We start from the raw sequence: 13,095 nt of genomic DNA on the forward strand, positions 1-13,095 counted from the left end.
AAAATCATAATGTTGATACCCAAAATCTTAATGGAAGTAAGTTTTGGTCAAGATCAGAACGAAACATTAACCCCAAAACACTGAAACATTCCAGTTCTCAAGATGTTTCAAATTGTTTTGAAATGATTCAACCAAGACTCTTTTGGTTTTTCTACTAATTGAAACAATGCCTCAGGATTTTAAACCTTAAACAAATAGTAGAAAATGCAAATTAATGAGAGAACCTTCGAATCAATACTGGAATCGCAAAATCCGTAACAGAACTTTGAGATCTGCAAAGAAATAAAAGTAAAGAAGAAATCTCCATTACTCAAGCAAAACCTAGCTTAAATTAAAGAAATAGATACATATCATTTTCAAATGGATGTAGAAAACATTATGCTCAGAGAGAGAGAGAGAGAGAGAAAGAGAGAACTACCGTGCGAACCTCGCCTGGTTTCGTAAGTCCGAAACTCAAAATCCCGAGAAAAGAAATCGAGAAGAAATCGAAAATGGGATTTGTTAAAACTCTAGGATTTTTTTTAGAGGAAGAAGAACAGAGAAGAAATCGAAAATGATTTCTAGGTTGTCTTTGAGAAAGAAGATACAGAGAAGAGATCGAAATTTTGGTTTGGTAAAGGTTGGTGCGGCAATAGTAGTACTCACATTTTATTAACACCACACCAAACGATGTAACATTAGTAAACTTTGGTGTGGCAATAGTGATTCTTTTACTAATTAAATGACGGATTAAATTAGTTGTTAATAAACGATTACTATAATCGTCATTAAGGGTTAAACAATACACTACAACAAATATAAAAATTAGGAACGGTTTATAACCGTTCCTAAGACAGTATGAAACGGTTTGCAGACCGTCTTTAATCGAGGCGTCGTTAATGAGTTTAAACGGCTGGAAGTCGTTCTATATTCCATGATTTGGAACAGTTAAACACCGTTCCAGATTTCAAAATTTGGAACGGCTTAAATCCGTTCCAAATCTGAAAGTATTAGTAAAAAAAATTAACACCTTAGACATCGATTTAAAATCCGATGTCTATAAGAATAATGTTCTAAGTCTAGGACTTAGACATCGGTTACAAACCGATGTCAAAAGTTATCATAAACCGATATCTAAACGTTTTATAAAAAAATTAATTAAAACTTTTTTTTTTTTTTCTACGCCACCATTAACCGCAGTCAAAATGGACACAAATAGAGAACATTGAGGTTCTCTATCACATTCATTTACACAAAAAAAGAGTTACAATTAATTATAATTTAAAAATTACCAAATACTTTACCATCAAAATTACAAAATAGAATTACTACCACCCCCCTAAAACAAGAAATCTACCCATCACTTCTTCCCTACATTACCATATATACATTACAAATTCCAAGCACTTGCAAAGCGCTATTTTGAGAATTCAATAGTAGTCCACAAGAGTGTTCCCTGTGAAAAAATTTTCAAAACGACCAGAGGTCAGGGGATAAAGCAAATGTTTATAAATAATTAATAATTCCTCTGTAAACTTTCATAAAATTTGGTTATAAAAGTATTGTTTTTTTTTTTCTAAATTCTGAATTGAAAAGTAAATTTTATTCACCTGCTATGCCAACAGAGGTATCAAAGATCTGTAAAAATTGCCGTCATAGAAGAATTTAAAAAAAAAAAAACATATAAATTAATTAGAAATGAAATTGAAATATGGAATCATCAACTATTAAGGATTGGAGAAGAAAGAAGAAGAGTTACCTCGGTTCGAGCATTAGCTAAGACTTGTCTTACGTATCCTCATTTAGATCTAGAGGTTTAAGAGCGGATGAAATGCCATTAACACTTAACTCTCCTTCTTCTTCTTCTTAGCTCTGATATGAACATGAAACGAATTAATGTTATTGCTCATCACAATAACTGATAAGGCAAAGAACAAGACAACCATTAAAAAGTGTAAATTACTCTAACTAAATTATATTAATCATGGCTTCCCTATGAGAAGCAGAGAAACTGAGAAGCAGTTAGGATCACAATGTATTTGGTGGGTCCTTTAGTGTTGTCTTCTTTATTTGTGGTTGTACTCAATGCATTGGCCTCATTGAATATGATTGGTGCAAATGCTTTTAAAGGCATCGGAGGGTTTGAATGTCAAGTTTTCCTTCCCACTTATAGGCAATAAATGGAACTAAACTTGTTTACAGTTACTTAAAAACTAACAGCAATATCAAAGGTTCTCACGAATAGAGTGGCCCACAAATGACATGGTGCTTAGACCATGTCATTGCACCTTAATGAATGACTTTGACACATAGGTTATACAACTTCAGGAAGAAAAATGATAGGCAAGGAATCTTAAGCAGATAGCTGCATCCACAGCACCATAAACAAACAAATCAAGGGGCTAGATATAGGCTAGAAATGGAAGGAATTGAACGTTAGTCATGAACTGTCGGAAGGCAAGAAACATAATCTGATATTTGGTGATTGAGATACCTACTAATGTAAGACATGGGCAGCTATTGTATCAAACATAAACCAATCATTTTGGCGGCCTGGATATGCATGTTGTTAATTCCATATTTTGTCAATTACAAGACATATGTTGAGTGTCGGATCGATCTACCATTGAAGACTAATGAAGACTCCGGTAAAGCTTCTCAATCGCACGGGCTCAACAAAAACCTCCATTGTGTGTACAAGAAGCCCAAAAGGTAATGAGACCACCCAAGACCATTTTCCAACATTTATATGAATGATAGGTCGACCCATAATTATTAGGGAAACTCGTTCTTCGACCTATTCTATCATCGGACTTTTCGGGAACCAAATGGCCATAGAGGGGACATTAAAGTTTTGACCGCCCTAAACCCATTTTCTATCCTTGGTGCTTTATATGTGTCATTATATAGGTAATACCTAGCACACCTTTGAACCGTTTCAGCACCAACCTTCCCGATAGCTCGATTTGACCCAAAAAGGTAAAAAGGCTTTTTCGAGAATCGAAAATGGCTAAAGAGGGGACATTAACGATTTAATCATCCTAATCCCATTTTCTGACCTTGGTGTTTTTAAGGTAGTATTATATAGATAATATCTAGTACACCTTCGAACCGTTTCTGCACCGGCCTTCCCGAAAGCCCAATTTGATCCAAAAAGATAAAAAGGGTATTTTGGTCATTTCACTCATTATTCTTAGATCTAACCCTTTGTTTCAGTTTGGGGATGTTCTATATAGTAAGATCTATCTCCTCCCCGAACGGCATGCAAAACGGACTTACCGTTTGGAAGTTATGGCCAAAATACTCCTCCAATGGCATTTCTGTAATTTTCACGGTAGCACTGTTCATTAGGCACGGTAGCACCGGCAGCAACTACCATTTGAGCACGGTAGAACACTGTTGGAGCACGGTTCCACCGAAAGAGCCGTTGGAACTTCGAAAATGACTTTAAAAAGGCATTTTTGGCTCATTTCTCTGATGGTTCTAGCCCTAGAGAAAGCTCACACTTCATATCTACATCCCCTTGCTCTCTCTAAGCTTGAATAGGCTACATACTTAGTTGAACAACCTTAATCTAAGTTTATTCAATGGTGAACCTCTTCATCTAACCACACCCTTGCTTGTGCACACATTGGTGAACCCAAAAGGAAGCTTGAAACATCTCTTTGAAGCAAGGAGTACAACAAGATGAAGATATCACTCTCAAGGACATGAAAGAACTCAACGCTACATCGTGGTAGATCGATCCATTGAGTCGAGTCCTTGTGAGTATGATTTGTTGTTGTTAGATTTCTATTTTTCTACAACCAAAAAGGAGTTTCTTGGTTTCATCCTAAAACCAAGCTCTTGAGAAGAGTTGAGGACTCTACTCAAGAGAACAAGGTTCTAAGTTTTCCAAAGAACAAAACTTAGTGTTTGGATGAGGTGGTACCTCATTTGAACAAATCGGTTTGGGGATTCTACCGATAGAAAAATCCCATTTCGAGAGAAAGTCATTTTCTCAATCTTAAGGTTTAGAATTTGTCCTAGGCTTAAAAAATTCTGTGTAAGGTTTCGGGGTGAACCATAAACCTCCATTTTGATAGTGGAACCCAAGACCCAAGAGTAGGGTACTTGGTAGTGGATGTAGGTAAGTTGCCGAACCACTATAAATCGTGTGTTTCCTTTACGATTATGCTCTAAGCGTTAATTTATATGAATGCAACTACTTGCTCATCAAATGCTTGATAAAATACTTATTTTGTGATGTATGATGTATGATGTAGGCTTTAGCTCATAAGATATTATTCTTGTACATCTCTAAGTTGTATACATTTTAGTATAATCGAGAAAGTTGAAACTTCGTGGGGTGTTTTGTAGACTTAAATTTTAATTAACCTATTCACCCCCCCCTCTAGGTTTAGACACGGTACAAAGCCCGTAATTTCAATGTTTATTTGAATGGACAATTTTAAAAATATAAAATAAAAAGTGTTTATACAACCCATGGATGGTTCTTTCACTCCTATTTCATAACAGAACGAGAATAAATCAGGAAATACACAAAATATAGAAGAACTAGTTTACATGGAGAAAGGCTTCCCAAACATGAACATCCAAGTTCTAGGAAACAGCATGTCTATGTATAGAAAAAGACAAAAAGAAAGAGAGAAACGCACCAATGTATTTATTCTGCAATCAAAATGTGTTGACCACTACAAAAGTTCCTAAATGAACTCTCCATGCTTTCTTCAATCAAAGCTAGTGATGGTGTTGACAGTGGATGAAATTCAAAATATATGGATCTGGATAGAAATGAATGATGGACAAGAGTTGTCTCAAGACCCTGCAGTGCATAATGCCTATTGGCCAGTTATAAATAGGATACCCACAAATCCTTGTCGAAATATACCTTAGATACCTATCTTTGAAAGTAATGGATTAACAGCATACCCTAAGGATGCTTCCACCAGCAACACCACCTTTAATCTCATCAACCTCAGACCCCGGCTTATTCACATCAAAAGATCTGATTACTATCATATTGGGTGGTGAGACAAAGTTCCTTTCTGGGATTGGGATCTTTTTTACAAGGTACTCACATACGACGTCAATATTATATTTTAACTGTGCAGATATTGGAACCACTGGTGCTCCATCAGCAACCATTTTCTGCAAATTTTCACGTTTGAAATTTAACTCAAAACAGTACAGTAAACAAATGGAAGTATATAATCTCTTGCTTGCTTAGCAAATATATATATACATTGCATCGGTTATGGTCCAAGAAAACTGACCTGAATAAACTTCTGGATAGCTTCATGTTGGTTGATGGCTACATTTTCTTGAACAAGATCAACCTTATTTTGAAGGATGATTATGTGTTGGAGGCGTATAATTTCAACAGCGGCCAAATGCTCGGAAGTCTGAGGTTGGGGACAACTCTCATTGGCGGCTATCAGAAGTAATGCTCCATCCATAATGGCTGCTCCATTGAGCATGGTAGCCATAAGAATATCATGACCCTAAATGATAGAAAAGCAGAATAAAAAATTTCAGATCCACTATAGAGAGAAAACCACAAATATATACACACAAGGCCGTCAATGCAAACTTGCAATTAGTGTCATTGGGAGCAGTAAATGAGGTAACTATGGCACATAAAATATACAAATAAGAATTAGTGCAGAAATTTGTTTTATCACTGGCTGGTCTTCAACTCTACATCTCTATACAAACGTAGTTTACATAAATAAAAATTTTAGTGACCGACTATGTAAACTAAACTTCATGTGGATTATGTTATGGAATTATTATTTTTTTATTGGTGTAAGCTTTTTTCTGAGTTCAGGGGGGTTTCCTTTGACGACTTCTTCTTTCGGTGGGATCTTGTGTGTAAAGGGTGACCCTCTTGTTAGTTTGGGTTGTCCTTGTTTTTTCTTTCTTTTCTCTTCTCTTTTTCTTGTTGCTTTATGGGCTTGCCTTTGTTGTTTCATCTCTTGAGGACTCCTTGTCCTCTTTTCAATAAAAATTTTGCTTATACCAAAAAAAAAAAAAAAAACCCTTCAATTGGAATTTGGACAGTAATCTGGACAGATAAATTGTGAATTAACAGTTTCAATGTGTCAAAAATGTGACGATTTTGAGTTATCAGTTCCCCCATTTTTCTAATTGTCTTTTATCAATTCATAATATTATTGGTTGATTATGTATTTTGTTAACCTTTTGGTCCACGTGACTCATCCCTCGAAAGTCAATATCTCACCTCAATGGATACCTTATGGCTCACTCACCTTCTGTCCATTAGATCCTTCAACCAGTCAATGGTTTTCATAAAATGTTATCCACTTTCAACTCAAGCAACTAGTTTTCCTGGCCTAACTTCTGTTCTTCAATCTTGCTTCAAGTTATGATCTTAACTTGATAAAAATGATTAAGAATACAGCTGTCTACTCACTCAATACTTTTGCATATGTCCACTAGAAGAAAGTTCATACTGCAGATTTGCAGATTCACAATTCACTGCAGAGGGTAAAAAGAACTCAAACGTGGAGTTAAGAAAATTCACGCTGTTGTGTAATCAAAAGTTAGCTTCCAAAAGAAACTAATGGATCAAAAAACCTAAATTAACACAATCGCTCTCATCCAATATAGACCAGTGGTTATGCCCATATCACAGTATTCTAGTTAATATATACATTGACATTAACGTCTAAAGGCCAATCACCTTACCGGGCAATCTACAAAAGAGACATGTCTAAGTAGCTTCATTCTTGCATTTTCAAATCCTGGAACATCACATGGAGGACTATCTTCTTTTCCACTGCCATACGCCCTGTATACAAATTTTATACATAAATAATGAAAATCCGAGCAACAATGAAAAGATAAGAACCTTAGGTCCTAGAGATCACCATACTTGTAGCACATAGGACGAGGGCATCGCTCATCTTCACACTTGTATATTTTTGCATTAGCATATCCAAGCTTGATAGTAATGTTACGCTCCAGCTCATTTTTAAATCGAACCGTCTGCAGAAATAACAAACCAGGAAAAGAGTATAATTCCAGATTTATAAAGAAATATATTTTTCAGATATGATTGGTGGACTACCAGTGTTGGACCATCCTATAGGTTACCATATCTTTTGAATATGATCTTGGGAATTAGCTAATAAACAAGAAATTCAATAATTTAATAATATTTATCATTGAATTGTCTACAAACATGAAATTGGCAACGCAAGTAGAAAGGCATAAGGCAATATATCTAGCCTGTAGTAGATGAAACCAAATAGGAATGTAGACAACTGAAAGTATGGGCCATCATGCAAGCATTTTCCTTGTTTGTAAATTTTTGGCATGACTAAATAACTAAAAATGGCAGAAATAATTCCAGGAAAATGTTTGCAGCAGATCAAGTAGAGCCAAAGCATAGTAAAAGAGAAAGGTTATTTTCTACAGATGTTCTCTACTTGTTTACAGCTTCTTGATTCTAGATCTAATTTTTTCTAAATAGTATAGGAAAACCTGCTAAGGTTTGAGCCCTACTCTACTTTACATATTAGATGTTAACCATAAAAATATTTTCGTCAAAATAGAAAGGAAAAAACCTATTACATGTGACCTTCCACATAATCCTTGGCAACCACCTTCCCTAGAATAAAATGCATCTCAGGTTTCAATAAGTGAAACATCCTACGGTTGGATTTGATGCAATATAAGTTCTTGTTATCTTTTTTCCCTTTTCAATGGACAATTATAAGTGAAAATATTTTCAAAAAAATTAAATGAAAGCAAAACAGCACATTAATGGCTTGTTGCAAGCCACATATAAAGGCTTTCTTATTGCAAAAAACTCGAGGTTGGCTTTAAAAAGTAAAATGGTTTAATACCATTTTTAAAAAAAATGGCTTAATGCCATTTTAAACGTCTGTTCTTCTTTTGCAATTATTTCAGTTTGGTCCAAGACAACTAACAATCAAAAGAAAGCTTCAATTAACCATCCTGGGCCCAGCATGGTACACTGCAAATGCAAAACTTCCTCAACCTACCTGACTGCCTCTGCTACCATCCGACCAGAGAGGAAGATTTGGCATCCAAGCCCAACAAAGACAAAAGTTTGAAGCACCCATCGATCCCATCCCAAGCCTCTAACAATCATATTGATAAATACAAAACATATCATACCCAAATCCTAAATCAAATTGCCTAAACCCCCCCCCCCCCCCCCCATATTTTCTAACTGCATCACATATTGACTTAGACCTAGATTAGGTAAGATGGTACACTTTGTTTTGAAAAAAAATTATAGAAATAATAATTAAAGGAACATATTAGGTTTCTTTCTTTGAAACATAACCTACCAGTCTCCTTGACCTAAGGTCTGTTCACCAAGTCACATAGTTATATTCAGAATAACTAAAACCAACAGTGTATTGTTTTGGCTAATTGACTTCCCCTGTATTTTGTTTAAAGAGGGAAAAAGTTAGGGGCCACCAGCTCCAGAAAGAAACATTCAAGGATTCTATGCCAAGGCGGCACTAGATGCATTTACAAGGAAAGCAATTGAGAAATCAAACATTCAAACCGTTTTTTTTTTTTTTTTAATAATCAGCATAATCCCAACAGCCCCAGTACCACCACCACGGTGCTTAACTAACTCCATAATGATACCATAACAATAATAATAGAAAAGGGACTAAAAACAATTTGAAGACTTTTGCATATATTTAGCACACAAAAGTAAATGAAACAACAACAGCTAATTTCCTCAAAAAGACACAAACTCCTAAACCCGACAAAAAGTAAATGAAACACAACAGCTAAGTTCCTCAAAAGCCCTTAACCCCACAAACAAACCCCTTCCACAAAACCCAAGCACAATTATCTTAATTTCCCTAACCATCTCAGGATCTCAAATCACTACAATGGACCCTCCAGGATTGGAAGTCTGAGATGCTGCAAGGCTGAGCTCCAAATCAGTTTCCATAGTTGATCTCAAATCCTATAGAATGCTCTCTTATATGATCCTCATGACTGGGAACAACAGTAGACATCTTACCTTTTCCTCTACTTCTACCCATAACAAATTTAGTGAGTTGATAAATGGAATTTTTTAGCTTAGTTCGTTGTCATTTTTTCTTCAATTATTTCCTAAAATTTGTTTATGCAACTATTTTTTTTTTGGTAAAATGGTTGAAGCTCTGTTCAGTTAGAGAGGCTTAGAGCACATCAAAACAAAAACCAAGTCCAAGTTTTAGATCGAAGCTTACCTCTGTGTTTAGAGAGAATCTACAGGAGATCCAAGATGATTTAATCAGAACTAAAACCTTCAATAAAACAACAAAAAATGTTCTTAAAAGATCAAACAAGATATTAAACCTTACATTGACCGGAATTCCATCTAAGAAATCCAAAATCACTAAAATTCAAATCTAGGGATCGAAGACGTACCAAATGCAAGGATTCTCAGCCAAAAACGATAGATTTCTACCTCAGATCCACAAATCAAAATAGCAATACTAGCTAAACACAACCGATTGACTCCAAACGCAACGATCTCAGCCAAAAATTAGCAAATCAAATCAGATCTAACTAAGAATCGCGTAATAGGGTTCCAAAATCATTAAAAAAATGATAGATCGAAGAGGAAATTGAAAGAAAACAATATCTTACATGGGAGACAAAGGGTTTTCGACAATCCCAACCTTAGGTTTCGCAGATCTTAGACAAAGAATCGATCGACGCTAAGAAACGAAATGATTTTCGCTCTGAAATTGATAAATCTTCGTCAATCCTGAGTTCGTTGAGAAGCGACTGGATTTTCGTAGATTTCGAGCGACTTTCCCTTCTCTCATACTCTTTTCGTCTTTCGTTCTTGTAAGAAGGAGATTATGACATCTTCAGTTTGGTTCAGGTTAAATCGAGTGGATTAAGATATAAAAACGGTCACTAATATAAAAAACGGTTTTAACCCGTTTTTTATTACAAACGGCCAAAGTCCGTTTCGCCCTCTTGTTCCAAAATACACATTTTCTTGTAGTGATAGGTGAAAACCGTCGCATATAAACGACGGCTTTAGTCCGTCGTTTTTTTCGCAATATTTGGTTTGTGACGTAGTGAAAGTGACAAATTCACTGGCATGTATAGTGGCGATTTCGCTAAAAGTAGCGAAACATGTGAGAAAGTCACTTGAAATCTGTGAAATTGTCACTTTAAAACCTCTAATATCATTACTGTTCATACTTTGGTACATAAAATGAACAGTGAGCTGGAATCATAAATTCATCAAAAGTTGATCACGTTTCCAAAAACATTCCTAATTGAAAAGAACTTTGTTTCCAAGAATTGTTTTCCTTAATTCCAAAACTGTAGAGGGCAATACACATAATATATATATATATAAATAAAGTGAATGGCAATAGAGAAACATGTTTGAATTGCATTTTTATGGGAGTCATTATCTATGTCAATTATTTTCTTCATGCCCATTTAAACTTCAAGACAATTGGAGGGGCAATTGGAGGGGCAAGTGAGACTAAGATCGTCTTCATTTTAAATAAACCATTCCTACTGCCTCATTATTTGGCTCTTCTAGCAATGAATGGACTTCTATAGATTGACGTTAGAAAATCATATGTTCATAATCAAAATTTATAGATAATATGGACGAAGGCATAACCAAACCATGTAAACTTGGATTTTTCTTGATTGTTTCTATATCAAAACATGTACGACATATCGATTATTTATCAAAATGGTAAACTGTACATCTTATTTTTGAAACTGGTAATTTACCATTTTTTAAAATATTTTATTTTACCAAAATGGTAAAAATATTAATCTTTATATTTTTGCTACTGAAAATCCCCCTTTTTCCGAAGGATTCTTCTAACGTTAGATCAAAATATATTTTATATAGTGTTAGACGGATATTTTTTATTTTATATAGTGTTAGAAGGATGTTTTTGACATAAGATCAAAATGAATTTTATATAATGTTAAAATGATCCTTCTAACATTAGATCATAAAATGATATTTTTGGTAAATTTCTCTACAACAAACACATAGAACTAGGACTTAATGTCAATCCATTGCAGTTGGAGTTCTACTTCACCATGTTCCACATTTCTCAATCTCAGACATAAATCTTGAACAACCTTTCCATTCTTCCAAATAATATAGCTCTCGTGGGATAAGCAATTTTTCCTGCTCGGTGACACTTTTTTTATTATTGTACCACTTGGAAGACCTTCCAAGTTCATTTTCACAGCTTCCACATATGGTCTAATGTCAAACTCTGCATCTCCCATTTTGTCATCAAAGGTGAATGTATCCTTGTCGAAAACATCCTACAAATTACACAAAAGATGATGGCTATGAGGAAAGGAATTATAACTTTTCATGTTAAATCGGGTTAATTTGATTCCATTAAACTTTGACTTCTTATGTAACAAAAATTATGAGGGCAGGGTGCAATTAAAATTAAGAAAACAATTAAGTTAATCCCCATTGCAAACCTTTTACTTAGTTGGTTGTTAGATTTAGTTTTTGGTGCAGAAGAGTAGATATGTTAACATAACCAATGGTTTTTTATAGGGGTGCAATGGATCGGGTCGGGATCGTGTAGTATTGAGGTAAGGGTATTATGAAAATTTACCAAACTCAAACCCAACCCATTTAATAATCGTGTCAAAAACTTAAACTCAAACCTAACCCATTTATAAATAGGCATACCTGACTCAACTCATATATAACATATTTAATAAAATTCTAATATTTATTGGAAAGAATAAATTCCATTTCCACCACAAAAATAAAATATCATTACTAATTTTTTTCCCAAAATTTTCTGGATTTATCCAAATTAAGTCAAATTGAACTCCCCAAACCGTGGAATAGTTGTTGAATCCAAACTTGGTTACTATGTTCACCAAATTTGAGCCAAGCCCTTGTACACCTAAACACCACCCCAGATCAGTGGAAAATGTCATAAACTATGAACTAGTCCAGAAGTAACACACAAACTGTCTTTAAATAGGTGGGCTGTAGTTATCCAGAGAGAAACTTAAACAAATGAAACACATGAAGAAGGGGATGGTGCATAAAAGAATCCTTAATCTTGTAGATTTTGTACTCATTTAAAACGACCAGATATGGGTTTTGGACTAATTCTTAAATAGAAAATTACCCAAACTAAGAAAAATCCTTTGATACAACATCAATAAAGGAAATCAGATAAATGGGTTTTGGACTAATTCTTAAATGGAAAATTATCCAAAGTACACAAAAACAGAAATAATAATTCTTTGATACAACAACAACAACAATTAATGAATCAATCAATTAAAAAAAAAAAAAAATTGATATGGGTTTTGAACTTAATTCTTAAATAGAAAATTATCCAAACTAAGAAAAGCCCTTTGATACTAAAGGAAAAAATAGATTGTTTTTTTTTTTTTTTTTTTAAGTAAAAGAACAGAGGATCCAAACATGGAGCCATAGCTCAATCAGACCCAATATGCTGATCAAATGTAAACGAGAGAAAAAAAATTTATGGATCAATTGAAACCAATTGAGTAGGAACTACAAACAAATCAAAATAGAATTAAGTGAGTAAGTTGGTTTTCTGATTTCACCTGTTTGCCCATCTTGATCATCATGTAAGGATCACTACTACGAAGATCACGGATAGCCAGATTAATGCCTCGATGAACCCTAATTCTTAGAAGACCCAAGTATTTTTCCATTAAACAATGAAGCAAAAGCAAATGAAGAAGAAAAAGAAATATATTTTTATAATTTGAGGCTCCGTTGAACAACAAGTCTTCTTTATATATGTACTTTTTTCATAAAGTATTGGTGAGCATTTACTTCATTAATAATTTGGAGCGCATATGTTCTTTCGTGGAGACCCCCTTGCACTTGCTACAAATGTTCCTTTATTTGCTGATCACAGCCTACCAAGTAATTTGGTGATTTAGGTAAATATTTGAGATATCCCTCGTGTTTTTAAATTGATGGCATGCCCCTTGACCTTGGTCTACATCAATAGACAATGAAAATGACTTAAATACCTTTATCCTCTATTCGTGAAAAAAAAAAAACCATTGATTTTTCTTTCTAAAGCCAGT

At 34.5% G+C, this 13,095-nt stretch overlaps 1 protein-coding gene across 1 annotated transcript; it reads right to left on the reverse strand.

The window, feature by feature from the left end:
* Positions 1-1,136: 1,136 nt before the first annotated feature.
* On the reverse strand, positions 1,137-12,711 carry LOC147394094 (eukaryotic translation initiation factor 2 subunit gamma-like). Its single transcript, XM_086454556.1, has 12 exons — positions 12,601-12,711; positions 11,202-11,313; positions 9,415-9,428; positions 9,234-9,290; positions 6,878-6,990; positions 6,691-6,793; positions 5,256-5,483; positions 4,912-5,130; positions 4,638-4,804; positions 1,739-1,851; positions 1,590-1,617; positions 1,137-1,435 (listed from the first exon to the last, which is right to left on the reverse strand). The coding sequence occupies exons 1-9, from the start codon at positions 12,709-12,711 to the stop codon at positions 4,646-4,648; spliced, it is 1,116 nt and encodes a 371-aa protein (XP_086310682.1). The 3' UTR covers positions 1,137-1,435; positions 1,590-1,617; positions 1,739-1,851; positions 4,638-4,645.
* Between the last annotated feature and the right edge of the window lie 384 nt (positions 12,712-13,095).

Source organism: Akebia trifoliata, chromosome 9, assembly GCF_017979445.1.
Source record: "Akebia trifoliata isolate Shusen 1 chromosome 9, ASM1797944v1, whole genome shotgun sequence".
NCBI classification, from domain to species: domain Eukaryota; kingdom Viridiplantae; phylum Streptophyta; class Magnoliopsida; order Ranunculales; family Lardizabalaceae; genus Akebia; species Akebia trifoliata.

Coding starts and splice junctions, on each gene's coding strand:
- LOC147394094 (XM_086454556.1), bottom strand. CDS start 12,711: ATGGAAAAATACTTGGGTCTTCTAAGAATTAGGGTTCATCGAGGCATT. Junction 5,131..5,255: donor CTATCCAGAAGTTTATTCAG/GTCAGTTTTCTT, acceptor GAAAATTTGCAG/AAAATGGTTGCTGATGGAGC. Junction 4,805..4,911: donor CTGGTGGAAGCATCCTTAGG/GTATGCTGTTAA, acceptor TATGCACTGCAG/GGTCTTGAGACAACTCTTGT.